At 42.4% G+C, this 21,207-nt stretch overlaps 1 protein-coding gene and 1 long non-coding RNA gene across 5 annotated transcripts in view; one reads left to right on the forward strand and one right to left on the reverse strand.

Moving 5' to 3' along the window:
- Positions 1–21,207, forward strand: part of LOC137286679 (uncharacterized) — a 178,027-nt gene that overhangs the window by 47,638 nt on the left and 109,182 nt on the right. The gene's annotated exons all lie outside the window — the stretch shown is intronic.
- On the reverse strand, positions 240–19,682 carry LOC137288142 (uncharacterized). 4 transcript variants are annotated; one of them, XM_067820554.1, is made up of 4 exons: positions 19,130–19,379; positions 17,825–18,011; positions 4,457–4,846; positions 240–1,006 (listed from the first exon to the last, which is right to left on the reverse strand). In XM_067820554.1, exons 3-4 carry the CDS (start codon positions 4,836–4,838, stop codon positions 930–932), a joined length of 459 nt encoding a protein of 152 aa, XP_067676655.1. In that variant the 5' UTR covers positions 4,839–4,846; positions 17,825–18,011; positions 19,130–19,379; the 3' UTR covers positions 240–929. The 4 variants fall into 4 exon arrangements, with proteins under 4 accessions (XP_067676655.1, XP_067676654.1, XP_067676656.1 ...); XM_067820553.1 differs by lacking the exon at positions 17,825–18,011 and having other exon boundaries at positions 19,130–19,682; XM_067820555.1 differs by lacking the exons at positions 17,825–18,011; positions 19,130–19,379 and adding an exon at positions 7,803–7,940.

Consider the following 21,207-nt stretch of genomic DNA (forward strand, 5'->3'; position numbering starts at 1 on the left):
GTTTGTTTGCTTGGTGGAAAGTACCATTCTGCATTTGTGACCAACTCGTGTTATTCCGGAATAAGCCGAAAATACGGAAAAGTGCGAGTGGTTGCGAATATACTATTGGGCAGTCTTTGCCTATGTCAGTTTGGCGCTAGCGCAGCACACTCAGGCAGCATGGTGACATTCACGTGGAAGGTAAGATAAAACTCCAAGCACAGATATGTTCTTAGTGTCTTCAAATAACATAAGTGGTCTAAGTTTTAAATTACAGTTTATTACCAGAAGTTACAAAATGCAAAATTTTTTAAAACTATTTAAACCGGAAATTTTCATATACCAAAACCTCGTTCCACAAAGCCAGAGCTCCTCTGTACCAAGCTACTACAGAAAGGATGAGCACATACAAGGTGCAGCGTAGCCATAGCGTTGGGGGACGGTGCCGTGAAGATGCTATTGCTAGTGATATCTAGTTACCTATATTTACAAAATGTACACGTCGTAGCGCCATGATGGAGTCGAGCGTTCTTGATTTCACTCATGTATTTCTTTTCATACATGCATTTCTTACAAAACAGTCTTGATTATCTTATGGGTTATATCACTTTTACGGAATGTGTGAATCGCAAATACTGAGAACAGAGGGAGACAGTTGTATAATGGGGAGGTGCTCAGATGAATGATTTTATGGCCGCTTCTGTAAAATTTCATGTCACCGGCTTTTCAGTCTTAGCCCAAAATGACGCCGGTATCAGACATTAACCAGTTCGGAAGTTTGTACACCAGGGTTCACAGTTGTTAGTCATTCGGAACTACTCATGTCATTCCGGCAAACCGGGTGTTGTAGGTCACGGAAAGAGACGAGCTGTTGCGAATGAGTTGTTAGTCCTAGTAGCTAAGGGGCGTAACTTCGCTTAAGCACCGGCACCTCAGATCACCCGCCTCCCTCAGAGTGACATGAAGATAGCCAGAATTACACTCAAGATAGATGCTACCAAAGATGTCTGGTAAATTCGGGTTGACCCTGAAATGAGAAAATGAGAAAATACTTCACTGAACGATGATGAATGAGTGAGTGAGTTGGGGTTTAGGCCCATTGACTACCCAGTCACCCAATGATGAAATAGAGTGAGATGTGATTTATAATAACTGGTCGGAATCAGATAAACCGTTAAATGGCACATGAGCAACGATTAGCGCCATATCGGTAAACATACCTAACAAAACCATAAAACTAACGATCTCTTTCAACAGTTTTTGTTTCGTTTAGCTCCGCAATAATCCAGTTATATGACGGTGGCCTATATAGAATCAAGCGTAAACCAGACAATCCAGTGATCGGTATGTGGAGGAACCGGGAATGCTATTGTAGAATGATGGTTTCCCGTCGTCAAGGTAACCAGTTTGTAAACAAATTAGTACGAATGAGGTTACTCGACTGGCAACGTGCAGAAGCAGAAACTATCTCTTACAACAACTCGTTACTAGAGGCGCCTGTAATATTCGACTATACACGTAAATATCATTTTGTTTGTTTTTTGTGTAATTCCGTACTCTGCAATATTCCAGTTATGTGACCGCGGTCTGTAAATAATCGAGCACGGAACAAACAATCCAGTGATCAACATCATGAGCATCGATCTACGCAACTGAGATACGATGACATGTGTCCAACCAGGCCAGTGAGTCTGAGCACCCGATCCCGTTAGTCGTCATTAACGACAGGCACGGGGTTATATAAGAAGACACAACACCGTGCCAAGTTTGCTAGCAAAGCAAGTCGACCTTCAGAGGGAGGAACCATGAATTTCCCATTTCACAGCCCGGAAACTGCAAATAAATGTTAGAGCGAGTATGTTCGGTATCAGTTCACACATCTGATACTTTTTCATGTTCATATAACGTTTCTCAAGATTTAATAAACTGAATACTTTTATATGGAGGGCTCAGTCGTGTTTAGCGATAATAATGAGCTGCAGTATATTGATTCTCACGGATTGCCATGGTCGTCAGTGAAGCTGTACTTTATTGTTCGGAGTTGCGTCCCTTTAGTCTGGCTTACAAGGTTTGTCGGTATCATACACGTGCTCACGACACCTGTATCACGTTGGTTTTTCCTCTTATGTTAGTTATCTGTTTGCATGAAATTGCGTTATAACACACACAAAAAACGCGTTGTGTTGATATATAGGCCAGACAATCAGATGACTGGCATTTCTACCATTCAAGGATATGATGATCACCGAGTCTGCTCAATTAAATCCATACTCACCCCGGACCCTTATGTGGTCTTACAATCAGGGGATGCAATCCTACAATCAGGGGATGCAATCCTACAATCAGGGGATGCAATCCTACAATCAGGGGATGCAATCCTACAATCAGTAGATGCAATCCTACAATCAGGGGATGCAATCCTACAATCAGGGGATACAATCCTACAATCAGGCCCTCGTGTCATTGCGAGGATTAAAGTTTGTCTTTTTATATAAAAATTTTGATATGACCACCGACCTGAAACGCTTTACAGTACAATATATCTGTTGTAAACAGTTTTATATTTAAAAAAACCCACAACTTCAATCCTCGCAATGACACGAGGGCGTGGGGATGCCGAGCCACCTCGGTGACACAGCTAATTGCGGCGCCTTTGATATATGGGATTTTTGCATAGGATCAAATGACAGATAACACCATAGCTCTCAACCCATTTCCAAGAAACGTCAACCCAAGCATTGGTCATGAGTAATTACCGACTTATGGAACATAGGGCGTGGCGTGCTGTCTCAGAATCAATATGCTGGGTGTTGTGTACTCCGTATTCACTCTTCCATCTGAGTAGCGACAGTATGTTCATGTAGTTAGGGGAAAATTGCTGTTGGTGGTGCTCACAACGACCAGTGCTACCCACACAGTATGGTCCTAGTGGCTAAAACGTTGACTCGTCACGCCGAAGGTCCGGGTTCGATTCCACTTGTGGGCTCTATATGTGAAGCGCATTTCTGGTGTTCCATGATAACGCTCGAATATTGCTTAAAGCGTAAAAAACCCCATAAAAATTCGTTCACTGATGAACAGTCAAACGGGACGCACTGCACCACCGCTTGGTGCTGTCCACCATGGTGATATTGGTGAATATCGCTAAAAGCGGCGTCATCTACTTACACTTAATTCATTTTAATCATAATATTTAATATGTAAGCTCCCATATTCAAGTCATTAGTTGAATGTAGGGGGCATGTGGGTTGTTGTTTTCTTCTGTTGTTGTTTGTTAGGTTGTTGTTTAATGTTGCTTTAAGCAATATTTCAGCTACATGGCGGCGGTCAGTAGAAAATCAAATCTGGACCAGACAACTCAGTGATCAACATTGTAAACATCGATGTACACAACTGGGATACAAAGACGGGTCAACCAAATCAGAGAGCCTGACCACCTGATCCCGTGGTCGTATGTGAGCATGAGTTGCTGGAGACCAGTTCTATCCCGGATCTTCTCGAGTGCATGGTACACCCGAGAGTGCTTGGGGGTATGCGAAGATGATGTACCAATATCCACACGGCATCAGCAACTAAGCTGACGCCCACCTGAGACGTTCACAACGACTTCCATATCTCCTGTTATTGTTGACAGACCTAATACTATTACAACGTGATGGACGCCGGACCCGTGGATGATGTCTCAGACTGATGATCACAAGCAACACAACATAGCTATACTAGTGTATGGCAGGGATAAAATGGGTATCGAATTAACAGGTCCTTTGTTAGTCCACATACTGACCAACCCCTCCGAGACGCACATTATAGGTACATCCTTGGAAAGGGCATCAGCCATTAAGGATCCAGGGATCCGTCCGTAGAGGATGACTCCTCCCTATAATGACCGAGGTAACATACTGGATTGAGGAGTGGTTATACGCTTTATAGCTAATCGAGGCAACAACAGCCAAATTCAGACATCTGTAAGTTCAAATTATTCTGGAAACCAAAGATGTCTGGGTAAACGTGGTGCTACTTCTATTTTTCGTTTACAAAAAACCCTTTGTCGGCTCAGGGAGGCAAGCCAGTTCGTGAAATTACAGCAGCAACATTGTTCTTTTCGTGTTTAAAATAGGTCGCCTGCAACCTTATGTGGTCGTAAGAAGCTGGTGGTCGAGCTCCCTGATTTCATAACTTGAGTGACTGCTGTCATACTCCAAAGCGTGGATCGTTATCGCAATATTGATAGCTGGCTTATCTGGCCAGCACTACTTTTGCACAAGTGAGTGAGTTTAGTTTTACGCCGCATGCAGCAATCTTTTAAAATCATGTCTGCGGGAGACACCAGAACTAGGCATTGTACCCATGTCGGGAATGGAGCCCGGGCCTTCGGTGTGACGAGTAGATGCTTTAACCACTAGGCTACCCCATCGCCTCTATAATAATTATTATATAAGATTATGCACAATAGCTACGACTGCGCTGTCAAACTTACCACTGGCAGCAATGTCCTTCGTCAGTTCATCCATAGTCATCTTCATCCTCTGGGCAGTGGCCGAGGTCTTGTCCTCCAACGAGTCATAGTACCCTCTGATCTTGTCCAGGGCCTTCTTCATGTCCTCTTTGTCTAGAGACGGCAGCGACTTGACGAACTTTTCATAGGCATCTTGGCTAAACCCCTTGATCTTGTCGATGACGTTGTTGAATGTGTCTCCAGCTGATTTGAAGGCGTTGCGGATATCGTCCAGGATGTCTCTCTTTACAAGGCGCCGTTCTGATTGGTCCACCAGTTCCTCGAATGTCGGTGTGTCTTTGCCAGATCCAATCACAAACAGGCATGAAAGAGCTAGGAGTACGAAGGCGCCTTTAAGTTGCATTGTGTATTCTGAAAAGACACACAAGGCAGAGAGTGTTACTTTGCCGGATGACGACAGTTTCGAGTACAGTGTAAAACGTGTAATATTAAGCATGCATAACTTGTGATGCACTAACTCGTTCTCAGTGTAATACGCCGCTTTAGTGAGTGAGTGAGTTTAGTTTTACGCCGCACTCAGCAGCATTCCAGCTATATGGCGGCGGTCTGTAAATAATCGAGTCTGGACCAGACAATCCAGTGATCAACAACATCAGCATCGATCTACGCAATTGGGAACCGATGCCATGTGTCAACCAAGTCAGCAAGCCTGACCACCCGATCCCGTTAGTCGCATCTTACAAGCATAGTCGCCTTTTATGGTAAGTATGGGTTGCTGAAGGCCTTATTCTACACCGGGACCTTCACGGGTCTACGCCGCTATATGTATGAAGCGTGATACAATACGGATTAAGATATTCTTCTCCTTGGTTTGTGACACACAGACCTCCTCTGGCAGTTTGTAGGTTTTAACTTACAGACAAAACAGTCATCGCGCGAAATTTAGGGTACATGTTGTTGAATAGTGTTGTATTGTGGTGGTATGAATGCATGTACCTTGGATGTAGGAAGTGGAACAAAATGCAATCACAATAGGACAGATTTCAACTCACCGTTCAGCTTGTGAAGTCATTTCACGCTTATTTAGGAGGTTGAAGGTTATGTGTACACAGAGGGTGAGTTTTGTAGTTTTACGCCGCACTAAGCAATATTCCAGCTATGGTGACTGTCTGTAAATATTCAAGTCTGGACCAGACAATCCAGTGATCTACGGCATAAGCTTCCATCAGCGCAATTGGGAACCGATGACTTGTGTCAGACAAGTCAACCAGCATGACCACCCAGTCACGTTAGTCGCCTCTTAAGACAATAGTCGCATTTTATGGTAAGCATGGGTTGCTGAAGACCTACTCTACACCAGGCTTTCCAGGGTTGTTATGTGTACACAAACCTTGTGACGTCACTGATAACTGCGGTCATAATTACGACAAGTGTTTAATTAGATCATGTTTCATGGTTGAACCAAATGGTATTTAAAGTTCCAAGTTGTGTGAGATGTTCCTTGTCCTGATTCTCTATAAAGACTCTTCAATAAGATAACAAAAATATGTTTGCAGTACAATACTACTGTTTGGCCTTCTTTGTTGTCATCCATCTCTAAATAATCGAGTCTGAACCAGACAATCCAGTGACAAACAACATGAGCATCGATCTGCGGAATCGGGAACCGATGACGTGTGAACCAAGTCAGCGAGCCTGACCACCCGATCGCGTTAGTGGCCTCTTACGACAAGCATAGTTGTAAAAGACGATTCACGAGATCAGGTGTTAACAATCTCTGACTTGATAGGTGCATGTCATCGTGACCACATTCCGTACATCCATAGACATGACGTCATAGTCACTGGATTGTCTGGGCCAGGCACGATTATTTACAGACTCAGTCGAATACTTGGATTATTGCTGAGCGTAACCTTGCTGGCAACCAGTTAGATTTACTAACGAAAACGGTCGATTATTTAAATAATTTCCTACCTCATGTTTTTTCACATGGAAATAGTGTATGTTTCCATCACCACGCAGACAATGAAACATGCCTTAGCCCAGAATCACTATCGATTGAACACAGAGTCTTTTTCCCCGTCTTGTCAGTTGAACATGACACCAGTAAAATCGTGTAACCATGACAACGGTCTTTAAACAGACAACAAAGACAGTTTCTTCACTCACCTCTATGCACAGTGTGTTATATCTCGATAAACAGCTGTACTACATACGGGCAAGGCCACTACTAATGGTCATCTCTGTCACCACACCTTTCCCCTCACAACATCGTCCTCGCTAACACTGGTGTGTTCAGGCGACATCGCCAAGCACACGGTTGAAAACGGGTTCGCGGAAATAGGTGTGTGAATGGGCAAGAAAGTGCCATTTTACGCCGCTTTTAGCAACATTCGAGCATGTTACCTCTGCGAATATTTGACACCGTCTTTAAACATCATTCTTAATACATGCTGAATCAAAGTGTTCACAGTAGATCGGGATTAGAACTGGTGTTTATTATCTCCTGCTTGTAAGAGACGCGAATACGTGAGTGAGTGAGTTGAGTTTTACGCCGCAGTTAGCAATATTCCAGCTATATGGCGGCGGTCTGTTAATAATCGAGTCTGGGCCAGGCAATCCAGTGACCAGCAACATGAGCATCGATCTGCGAAATCGGGAACCGATGACGTGTGAACCAAGTCAGCGAGCCTGACCACCCGATCGCGTTAGTGGCCTCTTACGACAAGCATAGTTGTAAAAGACGATTCACGAGATCAGGTGTTAACAATCTCTGACTTGATAGGTGCATGTCATCGTGACCACATTCCGTACATCCATAGACATGACGTCATAGTCACTGGATTGTCTGGTCCAGGTATGATTATTTACAGACACAGTCGAATACTTGGATTATTGCTGAGCGTAAATACACATAATCATATAAACCTAAATATTTTATTGCCGGCAACCAGTTCGAGTTACATACAAAAACGATCGATTATCTAAAAAAATCCTACTTCGTGTTTTTGCACATAGAATTGCCATGGTGTCGGTGTGAAAATAGTGTCTGTTTCCATTAACGTACAGACAATGAAACATGCATTATCTCGGGGAGGTCTACTTAGTCGCTTTGTAAATGAACTGATCTGAATTCTTACATGCAAATGGTACATTTTGAATATTTTCATATGAAAGATATCTGCACCATTACAAATGTGTCTGGCATAAAAGCACAATGTCCTTATTCCCTCTACAAGCATGACATCAGTATCGATTGAACACAGAGTCTTTGTTCCCGTCTTGTCAGCTGAACACGACACCAGAAAAATCGTGTAACCTTGACAACGGTCTTAAAACAAACAACAAAGTCAGTTTCTTCACTCACCTCTATGCACAGTGTGTTATATCTCGATAAACAGCTGTACTACATACGAGCAAGGCCACTACTAATGGTCATCTCTGTCACCACACCTTTCCCCCTCACAACATCGTCCTCGCTAATACTGGTGTGTTCGGGCGACATCGCCAGGCACACGGTTGAAAACGGGTTTGCGTAAATAGGTGTGTGAGTGGGCGAGAAAGTGCCATTTTACGCCGCTTTTAGCAACATTCGAGCATGTTACCTCCGGGAATATCTGACACGGCCATCATCCTTAATACATACTGAATCAGTGAGGACAGCGAGTGTTCACAGTGAGTGAGGTATTTCACTTGGAACAATAGCAGGAAGACCTTGCACTGACGCAGGGCTGGGGATTGTCACCATTTGGAACAAACCAAAGTTCATAGTCTGTGTCAGGATTCGAACCTACATAATGTTTGTTGGTGCTGATCTAGTGATTGTCTGAGTGTTGTTTTACGTCGTGATTAGAATATTCAAGTTTGAAATGTTCGGTCAGAACTTAAATACACCAGATGAGACAAACTGTTTTTTTTTTGTTTTTTTTTTTGGAGCTAACGACGAACGCAGTTGGGCAGGAGTGAGTTTAATTTTACGCCACTTTTAAAAATATACCATCAATATCACGTCGGAGGACACTAGTAGTGGGAATTCCATTTTGTACTCATGTAAGGAATCAAACCGGGATCTTCGGCGTTACGGGCGAACGCTTTAACCACTAGGCTACCCCATGCCCCGCAATCGGGTAGGTTGTAAAACAGTCTTAATTACCCGATAGTGACAGGTAACGCTGGCTGGTACACGTGTAATACGAAGTTTTTCCCAGCGAAATACCCAGTCATTTCATATTAATATGCAGCAGGTGCGAGGAGAAACCTGTATACATCACGAGTCTGTCGCCAAAACGCAACCAGATAATCACATCGCGATTACCCTACCTGACACAAATCAATCACTATGTAATCTGATCAATCACTGCCGCTTGCCGTAAGCTGACATCAGCGCATCCAAGGTATGAACAGGGCGTAACACTTCGTAAGTAGATACAGATAGTAGATACACAGGGAAATGCAATGCGTGTCCACATTCAGTTGAAAACATGCCACATGTAATTCTGTAGGAATGGCAAACCTTTATGGATGATCAACTATTGTACAGTAGTGACGTGCTCGTACCGTTTACAAGCATGAAGTGGTAAATGAGTACTGCAGGGTACACACACACACACACATATGTGTGTGTGTGTGTGTGTGTGTGTGTGTGTGTGTGTGTGTGTGTGTGTGTGTGTTACATGAATGCATTACGCTCGACCTACGCATGTATTGACCTTTCTTTCTTATATGCACTCCCCAAACAGTACGGCACCTTCGACAGGACTCATGGCGTGCACACAGATTATTCTGAAGGAGATTAATCCCCATCATTTCCTACAACTTTATTACCAACCACTGCTCAAACCAAAGCCAAGAGTGACAATGATCATATCAATGCTACTACTTGGAGGAGATATCGAAACCAATCCAGGGCCCCCAGTAAACACCAAGAACATTTCCCCAAGTGGTATCTTTGACCACCCAGTCACATGGTCTCCTGCTTAAGTCGCATGTGATGATGGCAGTGGATGGTACCACAAGGCGTGCGTCGACATGTGCTCAAAGGATATTGACCTACTAACCAGATCCCACGTCAGCTGGCTTTGCTGCAAACGTGTCAGTATGAGCTGTAACCTCTTCATCTTTCACTGTTATGAACTCGAATTTTGTAACTATTACTCACCCCTCACCCCTAACACATATAACTATACACTCTGAGAATGTATTCAGCAGTCCTTCTAAAGACAAGCAGTCCAAGTCACAGTCGAAGCACAACGGCACAAAACAGCAAATCCAAATTAACACACAGGCCATCGTGCTCATCAACGTCACAACAAATGTCAATCTATGATCTGCCTAGAAAGCAAAATCTCCGTGCGCTCACACTGAACTGCAGGAGTGTACAGGTCTGAGTCGGCTGTACTACTTGACTATGTCAAATCAGACCAAGTGAGACCAAGTCATGGCAACGTGGGATGCAACCCGGAAAACCAACCACATACGACCACATCAACTCAAGCGAGATCTTCCCTGATTGATTCAGTGTGTACAGAAATGACAGAAGCTCAAATGGTGCAGGCATCTTCTCGTTAGTAAAATCGTTAGTAACATCGCATCTGAAGATGAACTGGACATAATTGGAAACAGTGAAGTCGAGTGGGTAAAATAAAACTGAACAGAAACAAACAACTCCACATTGGGATCTTCCACATGTCACATGGAACCATATCTGATATCAACGAACCTGACTCATCTAAAAAATCTGTTAAACAACAAATAGGTTATTTAGTGGGTGTCTTCAACTGCCCCAATATAGACTGGTAAACAGTCTCAAACAGCGCCCCTGAGAAAACCATACAAAAAGCACTCATCGATGTAACTGCAAATAACCTCACACAGATCCACAAGTCACCCACCAGAGAGCGCAACATACTGAACCTTATATTCATAACCATCCAGTCCTGGTAACGTCATCTGTGACAATCCCTGTCTTTCAGATCATTGCGCTGTTGTCACTTATATCAACTTCAAGTTAGCATACAACAACACAGGCGATGTAAAATCCTGAAATTCTCCAAAGTAAACAAACTGAGAAAAACTCAAAGATGACTGTGATAATATCTCAGGCCAACTATTCGCAATGTTAAGCAAAACCACCGACATCAACGAGCTATGGACTCACTAGGAGACCATCTTTCCAGGAGTATTGACAAGAGCATCTCTTTAAAATTATCGAGCTCTGGTCGATCCCTCTCATGGATCAACCGTCATATAAAAAAATTCTCAGGAAGAAAACATCGGCTGTACAAGCAACCCAAGAAAACAAGATGTTGGACAAACTACAGACACCATCAACGAGAGTGTAAGAGGGCAGTCGAGTGGGACTACGTGGACATCATTGATGAAGGCATAAAGTCAAACAAGACCAAACCCTTCTGGCGTCTCATCAAATCCAAGAAACAAGACAACATCGGAGTCTCTCAACTGGTGGACGGAGGCCATTTGATAAGCGATATCAAGCTTAAAGCCAGCCTCCTATTGCGCCAGTTTAAGTCTATCTTACTAAAGACACAATGAGTGACACAATGTCAGACAGCTAGCAAACGCATCTGACACCCATTTGAATATATCACCATTGACAAGAATGGGATTGCCAAAGTGCTTGGAAACCTCGATGCAGCTAAAGCCCCAGGACCAGACTCTGTCCCTAATGCAATCTTGAGGACATGTGCCCAAGACATTGCTCCTGGTCTGAGTTGTATTTACCAATTCACAAATGGCTTCAGCACTTCCTGACAGAGAACCATGCAAGTTGTTCTTGATGGAGAGACAACTGATCAAGTGCCAGTACAGTCCGGCGTTCCACAAGGAACTGTCCTTGGTCTAACTTTGCTCCTCTGTCACACTAACGACCTTCCACCAAGCGAAACATCCCAGACGCGACTGTTTGCAGATGACTGTCTTCCTTATCGAACCATCAACAACCATGTCATTCTTCAACATGACCTTGAAAATTTATCTTCATGGGCTGACTCGTGAGGAATGAAGTTCTTAAGAAGGAACATCAGAACCTCCCCTCCATCCTGTAAACGTACAACCTACATATCCATGGTAAAACCAATAATGGAGTAGGGATGTGTTGCCTGGGATCCCTACCAGAAGGGACACATCAGTCGGCTAGAGCCTATCCAGCATCGTGCAGCAAGATTTGTGTCCGGCAACTACACATTATTATCAGCACTAGGATCCTGAGGGACATTGACCTGCCACTACTCCAGAAGAGGCGACAAGACATCAGACTTGCCTACATGTACAATATTGTTGAGTGTTTAGTACCAGCTATTCTATCTGACAAGTACCTGAAGCCGAGAAAACCAGGCCGAACATCAAAGCTACCACCTCTTAAGACCATGACTCCACCAACATCATCAACAAATACGTGTGTAACAACAACAGAGGCTTGCAAACACCAGCTTCCAGGACCGACCGATACCGAGCATCTGTCTCCATAAGAACTGTCATCGACTGGAATCAAATGCCTGAGAAAATTGTCAACAGTGGAAGCGTCAAGGGATTCCGACATGCAGTCGGTTTCCGGGACTACTCTCCCCTATGCTGTAATTATACCATCTTTGGTTTCTTCAATACCAATACAGATACGGATGAATGCTAACAATGACAATGAATGATAAAACAGGATGATTAACAATGAAAACGCGGTGATAACAAAACATGCACTCAACCGAGAACAACAGTGTTACATTTCATTGGGTGCCAACAGCTGCTCTTTAACACACACACATACACGTGAATACAAACACGCACACGTGCACGTACATGCACACGATCAACACATACAGTTACTCACGTAAACAGACATACACATATACACACACATGAATGCGCTTACGCACATACATAGACATTAACGCATGCCCGCACGCACGCGCCCGCACACACAAACACACACACACACACACACACCATCCTCGGGATTATTTATGTCACCGCATAACACCTTACGTAACACAACTGTCAGGTGTGTTTAAGAGATGTCAGATTGTGATATACTTTCAGATAAAGACATTGCTTCAAGTCACGTTTAGATGTGATCAATAGTCAGGGTTGTGTCTTGGTAATTACCGTACATTACTTAGTAAATTGACACAAACCTTGCCTTGCTCCGGGCCTTAACTGAATGCCGAGCTCATTGATGTTTAGTGATTCCATTTATCCAAAAGGCAAGCCTGGAGACGTTGGCGAGTCTAAATAAGGCCCCAGTTTCTTATTTATTTTATTTTTATAAACAGTATAATAATAATTCTTACTTAAGAGACTAACACGAACCGCGCAATGTGATTTAGTAGACAAACAAAGCGATATTTCCCCCTGTTTCTGCAACTGCGTAGCTCGATGCTCATGATCACAGAGTTGTCTGGTCGAGATTCCATTATTTGCAGACATCCGCCATATAGCTGGGATATTGTTTAGTTAAACGACAAACTAACCTACTGACCGAAATGCTTAAGGAAGTCAGCCTGTTCTTGTTCACGTACCACTGATACAACAAAATCATTAACAATGAAAACATGCATAAATGTACTTGTGATAATGAGTGAGTGGGTGAGTTTGGGTAACACCGCGTTTAGCAATATTCCAGCAATATCAAGACTTTCTAAATTGTACCGATGTGGGGAATCGAACAATTACCTTCGGCATGACGAATGAACTCTTTAAACACTGGGCTGCACTACCGCCCCAACTCGTCATAACGCTGAGGACAAAATTATCACGTGTCACCAACAATGTGCATGGTCGTATAGTAAGATGTGTTTCACTGCAGTGACGAAACTGAACTGAGAAAGCAATATTTTTCTCTTGGCATTACCAGGAAAATCGAATCAAGATTCCAGACCAATACAAGTCGTAGCGTTGCTCTAAATGACTCGGTGTTAACGCTCGCTGACGTTCATGTCATCGTATCCACACTCCTTACGTTAATCACTAAATTGTCTGATCCAGACTATTATTTAGAGACCTCCGCCATTTTGCAGGTATACGGAAGTTTTCGGCTTACACAGCAAACAATGTATCGCTAAATAATGGGCTTACATATAAAAAGAGAAACTGATACCGTCAGTTTTGGCATGAAAGGAAGACTGTTTGCATTGTTCATGGAAACAATGCGGCGATCCGATAAAGATGCGTTCTCACGGTGACTCAGTTACAACATGAGAACACCCACATCGTAACGATTTCAAATCGCATACAACTAGTCGCACCGAGTTATAAGGCGCAGGATTTGTCCTCTTTCCTACTATAAACCGCATTCTCTCGACCTGTCAAATCGTTTAGATCTATTCACCCTCAGAATGCTTGGTTCACCTTGACATCATGTCGCAAATACGAATGAAAAGAATCGACCTTACCAGAGAAGAAACAATACGTAGACTAACGCTAACGTTTGTTTTTCTTCACTCGAAGAATAGGAGGCGAGAAGCTCGCGAGATTTGAGTTATATGCGACTTAAAGAGTACGCAAATAAAACGTCTTTACGACCCTTGTTGTTACTTTAAGTCGTTTGCTACTAGATGTTATTACAAGACTTTACAAGATGTTTCTTCAAGCTCTTAATATAAGTTATTAGTACAAGTAACCCGCACGTGAGAGCACCCCTTTAAAACGGCATATTTTTTTAATGCCCTATAGCTACCTGAAACCGGAGGCAATCATGACAGCATAGCATTCAGGTACACTGATGATGAGTCAATGTGTTTTGAACACCTGTCTCTGTTGCTGTGGCGGAGTGTCACCTTAACCCTGCCTCATATCTGGATCAGTATCGTATGGTCGTGTTGCCATCAGCTATGCGTGCTTGTACAGAATTTCCTAAGACGTACATAAATCCAACTTGTAGCCGTCCCAGGCCAAGCATGATCAATAAATGACTTAGTAAAGCTGTCAAAGTGTTTTGTGCCATACATGAGGCAGATATTTCAGCATCCTCAGAGACAAAGAGGATGTTCCCGTTGTGTTGTAGGTGACGAATTGACTTGCCTATGCATGTGTTTGCGACGGACGCAAACATTTGGGTAGCACAGACTCACCTTTCCGAGAAGTGGTGAGATAGCCTAGTGGTTAAAGCGTTCGATCGTCAAGCCGAAGTGGGTGATTGAGTTGAGTCTTACGCCGCCTTCAGCAATATTCCAGCAATATCGCGGCCAGAGGCGCCCACCGCGGGTCCGAAAATCGATAAACTAAGTCCCGGTTTACAATCCAACCCCCTTACTTTATAACCTGTACAGGTACATCACCAAATCACGGCGACGTGATCGAAAACCGGACAATTACGAACTCGTCATTGAATATATCGTATTTTAAAAGTCTCACGAGTATGAAATACTTCTGTCCACATTTCCCATGTGTGTCGGAGGCATATACACAGACCTTTAGGGGGAATGCACTTGTTGGTTTTTATTAAATTGCCGAAGACCGATTTTCTGTACCCATTTGGGGACTCGAACCCGGGTCTTCGGCGTGACGAGCGAACGCGTTAACCACTAGACTACCCCACCGTCCCCGTCACGCCGAAGACTCAGGTTCGATTCCTCATACGGGTATGATGTTGGACGCCCATATCTGGTGTACCCCGCCGTGATATCGCTGGAATAGTTCTAAAAGCGGCGTAAAACTAAACTCACTCACCTTTCCCCGCATTGTTGGTGTCACGTCTATTTGATGGTGAATCCTAAACACATACCTGTGATACAGTCAGAATAGTTTTATGGACGTTACTTTTCTTACATATTTCGTTTGCATATGCAAAAGGCTTTGTCGCTTCCGTTGAAAATGAAACTGTATGTTTTACGTATGCGTTTGCATTACAAATACGTCAATGACCTCTACATATACGGGTTAGGGCCAGGTAAAATACTCTCACGTCTGTTTATGTATGAGTAATTGTATTTGTTTTCAGGAGTAACTAGCATTTTGTATACTCCCACTAGTTTAAAGAATTGAGTACTTTAACACAGAGTGTCTTACCCTTATTGGGTAATTAACTCTTCTAAACATATAAATATAAATACTTCTCAACAGACTAACAGTTGTTATTAATTGTTATATTGCCAAATAGTTTTCAGCAATTTTTTAAATATTCAGCATGGAAGTCATGTGACTACTGGAGTCAACTCCGGACAGTGGCTACGGCTGTAACAGTATATGTATTATTTACATAGGCATCGCCTACCATTTGCTAATGCTGTTTTAGAGTTTGGGCGCCACACAACGAATCACGGGCAGGCCAATTTAGTTAATTGAGAAAAGTACGCAAGATATCATATATTGGGTTTTAAGTGATTCTTATACGTTTCTTGTAAACCTAGATATGTAATTAATTGAGTAAATGTGATTTTTATTGAGTGAATTAGGCAAATACGCTCCTTATCTGGAGCTCTGTGGATAACACAGTTTCCACCGAGTGGAAATGAGTGGTTGTCAGCTTCTTTCTTTGTTTGCTGGTTTGTTTGTTATATACATTACAACTATAAGGCGGCAGTCCATAAATAGAGAGGTTGGACCAGACAATCCAGTGACTGACATCATGAGTATCGAACTATTCAATCAACCAAGTCAGGACCTTGTACAGTCCGATCACCTTAGTCTTCTTTCACTACAACTGATGAAGATCCAGGTTAGAACTGGTCTTCAGTAAACCAACCTTGTCGTAAGAGACGACTATAACTGGATCGGGTGGTGAGGCTCGCTGACTTAATTGACACATGTCATCTTATCCCCATTGCGTAGATCGATGCTCATGCCGTCGATCACTGAATTGTCTGGTTTATACTCGATTATTTAAAGACCGCTACCATACAGTTGGGGTATTGTGAGTGGAACTGGTACAGCAATGTCATATCAGTGGATACCAAGAACAGACGCTCAATTACATATTTATCATTTGCACCTCAAATGATATAAATGATATAAATCCATATAAATCCATATAAATCCATATAAATCAGCAGGTCGAATAATAAGAATACATGGTATCTGATAAAACTTTCTTTAATATTTTGGGAGAGAGGTACTACACTTCTAAAACGGTTCAACTTGTCAGTTCCTAAAGAAATATGGACAGGTGAAGTAATAAGCAGTACCAGTGGGTAGGCTCGAACCCAGGCCTGGGGCGCAACGAGCGAACGATTTAATCATTAGGCTAAATCGCTATGTGACAGTGAGAATATTTCACCTTCAGTGTTGCATTATGACTATTAGGTATCAGGCACCTGTGAAGATATTCAAGACACGCTAGTGTTGACACCGTGGACTGAATACTGTATCCCATTCCGTCTACAAATTCCCATATCAGCAAGTAAACATGTTTGGCTGTTTCAGCTGGCACCAATACTTGCATGAACACGTTCTTCAGCTTACAAGTAAATTCGGTTCATGTGTGTACGACGCCAAATGAAAGTATAATTATACTTTTAGTACGAATTTCATTCACTTCAAAGTACGAAGAGTAAAACAGAGATTTGATTATAACTGTGCGGCTGAACTTGTTATTATTGTTAGTCTTGCATGTTATTAATAATAATGAACACATAATAGCACTGTTGATAAGTTTACACATGCACTTTTCTGAGAACAGCATTGTTACATTTCACTGGAACGTGCTCTTTGAAATGTCAATATTTCAAGTTAACCAAACCACAACCTTCGCATATTATTCAAACCCTACTTAGGGAGACCCCTAAGTGTCTAAATTTAGCTAATAATGTAAAAGTACAGAAGATGTGTTAAGTTCTATTGTTATTATAAACAACACACATGCGCACGCGCATACTACGCACGCAAGCACGCACATACACATCATCAACACATAAAGACACTCCTGTAAACACAAAAACACATACTTCCACACACAAACACATATACACACGCGTGAATGCGTTTACGCACATATAGACATTAATACAAACAATACACGTGCGCGCGCACACACACACACCACCACCACCACCACCACCACACCACCACCATTCGGATCGGTTATTTCACCGCACATGGCTTATGTAAGCCCACAATCAGGTGTGTTTAAGTGATGTCAGATTGTGATATACTTTCAGTTAACGACATTGCTTCAAGCCAAGATTAGACGTGATCAACAGTGAAGGTTAGGCCTTGCTAATTACGGCACATTACCTACCAAACTGACACGAACTTAGCCTTGCTCCAATGCGTTACTGAATGCTGAGGCCCTGGATGTTCAGTGATTCTATTACTTGAAGAAGCAAGTCCGGATAATCTGACAAGCCTTGAGAAGACCCCAGTCTTTTATTTATTATATGTGTAGAAATTATCATCATAACACTTACCTAGGAAAATATCAGTTAAACTATAAATTCTTACCTGAAACACTTGCGCCAGTCTAGCACGAACCGTACAATGTGATTTAGCAGACAAACAAGGCGAGGTTGGCAATGAAACTTGTGCGATATTTTCCCCCGTTTCTCGTATCGCGTAGATTGATAACCGTGCTTTTGATCACAGGTTTGTCTCGTCTAGACTCGACTATATTCAGACCGCCACCATAGAGCTGGAATATTGCCGGAGTGCGTCGTTAAACGACAAAGCTACCAACCAGAAAAGCTTAAGGAAGTTAGCCTGTTCATGGTCACACGGCATTGTACAAAGTAATTAAGGCTGTACTGCATGACAGGTTCGATATAATAAACAAGACTAGTATGGATAAGCTATATATGGCTTTCTAGGGACAACATGTTCTTCTTATCCATATAATACAGGTATTATAATGACTTTTTTAATGGTCATTTGTTATGATGTTTACAAAATTAAATATGCATTCACTTGGGGATTATTGTTTGTAATTTCCCATTGGCATAGGTATCACCATTACTAAGGGATGATGTAGGATTCATCCCAACCCAATAACGCTCCCCACCACACACACACACACGCACGCACGAATGACTAATAAATAAAGTCTATTAAGCATAACTAAAACAGTGTAATAACAGGTGAATTCGTTGTAATCGCGGTCTGCTGTAAAATACACAGACATAAACAACAGGCCCTTGTGTCATTGCGAGAACTGAATGTTAAAAAAAAATGAGATGACCCCCGATTCGAAACGCTTCATAGTACAACATCTAGACATATTGTTTCACCCCGGAAACTCTCCCTTTGATAATTTAAAGGTCAACAATGACTTCAATGAGCGTCCGCCTGTGTTAACTGCAGCCTGTCTCACAGTCCCTGAACCACATTATTTTCCCTGCTACCCAGCCCTCTCTGCAGTGCAAAAGTCTTACAAATAGCAGTCTAGATTTCTCCAGGTTCAGTCTCTCCTCTCCCTGGGGCTTTTGTCACTATCAAAATTTATATCTATTCAGAGACTAAGCGTTAGTCTAGTGTTAACTCATGCATGAGCTATTAAGAACTAAATTATTTTTAAAAGATGATCCGTTCTAATAAGCACGACTGAACAGTATTGAGAAAGCCCATATCCCATCGTTAATGTCGCGATGCGTACGAGAGTGAAATGACAGTCTTCAACTTGATTGACACTTTGGCATCCGTATCACAACATGGGTGATATAGACAAACCTACGACGACAAGCATGTACGTATACAAACCCAAATACTTCACGTAACACGGACCAAAACATGGGCGACACATTCAAACGAACTGACCTTTCTTGTCCGGGACCTGTTTGACAATGTTGTGATCCTCTCGCTCAGTCCCCCAGTGTGTATGTAAAAATAGATTTCTCGGGTGATGAACGAATTTCCTCGAACAGGTCGTGAGAATATGCGTTCGCGAGCGAGAACAGAGCGCTTTAACAAGGCTGTGGTATTATGTGCCTGTTTCTCGGGGCTGGCTTTACCTTGAATCGTCAGACCATGTACACATCCTGTGATGACACAGCGTCGCGTGGCTTGTAATGACGAATAACAATAGTCATATCCCGGCTCCTGCTTCTTGTCATTCGTTGATGTGTTAGTCAGCACTTGGAGAGAATACAAGCACTATTTCACTGACAAGTTGATATTTTAATGACAAACGAGTTGTCAACGCCTCGTTGAGCTACATACAACAGCAACTGGCTGCATGCTGTTTTACGTTACAGAGTTTAACTGGGCGACAAAAGATGTTATGTAGTAGTTACTGACCCACGACGTTGACTGCCGTGATGCACAGTGATGCCGCTACCCTCCATTCTGCCCGAATATAACAAGTTGAATCGGGTGGTGCACTTAACGGGAAGTTCTGAGGACACGTCATCGTATCCCATCTGAGTAGACTGATGCTCTTGATCTTGATCACTGGATTGTCTGGTCCAGATTATTTGCATATAGCTAGAATATTGCTGTATACTCGGCCACTTACTGTACATTTTTTATAACTCCTAAACCTTAACATATTAACCCATGAAGATCCGGGTTAGAACTGGTCTTTGACAGCAATCCATACTCGGATTGTCAAACTTGCTGACATCATATCCCTTCAGACTTCAGTGTAGATCGACCCGTGAAGGCGACTGCATGTCATAAGAGGCAAACTAACGGGATCGGGTGGTCAGACTCGCTGACTTGGTTGACACATGTCATCGGTTCCCAGTCGCGCTGATCGATGCTCACGCTGATGATCACTGGATTGTCTGGTCCAGACTCGATTATTTACAGACCGCCGCCATATAGCTGGAATATTGTTGAGTACAGCTTAAAACTAAACTCACTCAGTGTAGATAATGCTTTTGATCACTGTTTTGTCTGGAATATAGGTGGAATATTACCGAGTATGGCATAATCAAACAACAAACAATCACATAACATCACTTCATATGTTTCCATGTGATGGTAAACAGCCATTATACACATCGTCTCAAGTTTAACATCCGAGGTTAGGATTAAAAATACTTTTTTCATCATGATAGCAGAAAGAGGTGCCATGTGTGCGTCTCAGTACGATCTAACAGGTGAATATATATACTAAGACGTGTTTATACACAATCAGTGTGATAGAAAACCAAACAAGATGTTTTCTTGTTTGTCCAATGTGTGAACTTAATTCTTTGGTTGACGACATTTCTGTCTTACTGTAATGATAAATGTTTAAATATTGAAAGAGTGAGACTTTAGGTATAGTATTCTCAGAAATTATTTAGAAACTTGTTTCGGCTAATATGTAATACATGTAATATGTAATATGAAATTAATCATACATAAAACATAGAAGTCTAACTTAAGCGAATCCTTTCAGATATGAGTCATATGAAACACACACAAAAAAAGTGTCGTTTTAGTACTTTGTGGGGCCTCGTTGCCCTGAAACACACGACTTGACGGTCTAGGCACAATGCAGATCAAAGTTTGTAGGAAATCGAGTGACAGCATATCCCAGTGTTCGTGCACTTCTTTCTTCATATCATTAATATACTGAACATCACTGAAAACGCACCACCCCTAAAATTGTGGATTTCTAAGAGCAGAAGTGAGCAATCTATGTAAATTTTACATATTTGTGTAGACCAATGTTTGATAAAGAAAAGAAGCAAGAAACAATCAAGCAAAACAGTGAAGATTTAATGCAGCTGACAATGAAATAAAGATGGGGTCAAAATGGAAAGTCAGTAGCGTGTATGACCCCCGTTAGCAGCAACACAAGCTGTGCAACGTCTCCTCATTGAACGGATAAGTCTCTGAATAAAGTCCTGAGGCACTGCATTCCACTCTTGCTGCAAGGCATTGTCGAGTTCCCCAAGGTTGTT

The sequence above is a fragment of the Haliotis asinina genome, chromosome 6 (genome assembly GCF_037392515.1).
Source record: "Haliotis asinina isolate JCU_RB_2024 chromosome 6, JCU_Hal_asi_v2, whole genome shotgun sequence".
In the NCBI taxonomy this organism is placed as follows: domain Eukaryota; kingdom Metazoa; phylum Mollusca; class Gastropoda; order Lepetellida; family Haliotidae; genus Haliotis; species Haliotis asinina.

What these genes read in the sequence shown, in the direction of transcription:
- LOC137288142 (XM_067820553.1), bottom strand. Translation starts at nt 4,838, where the DNA reads ATGCAACTTAAAGGCGCCTTCGTACTCCTAGCTCTTTCATGCCTGTTT. An exon ending in GAAGGACATTGCTGCCAGTG is followed by an intron (nt 1,007 to 4,456) that starts GTAAGTTTGACA and finishes TTCTCATTTCAG; the next exon opens with GGTCAACCCGAATTTACCAG.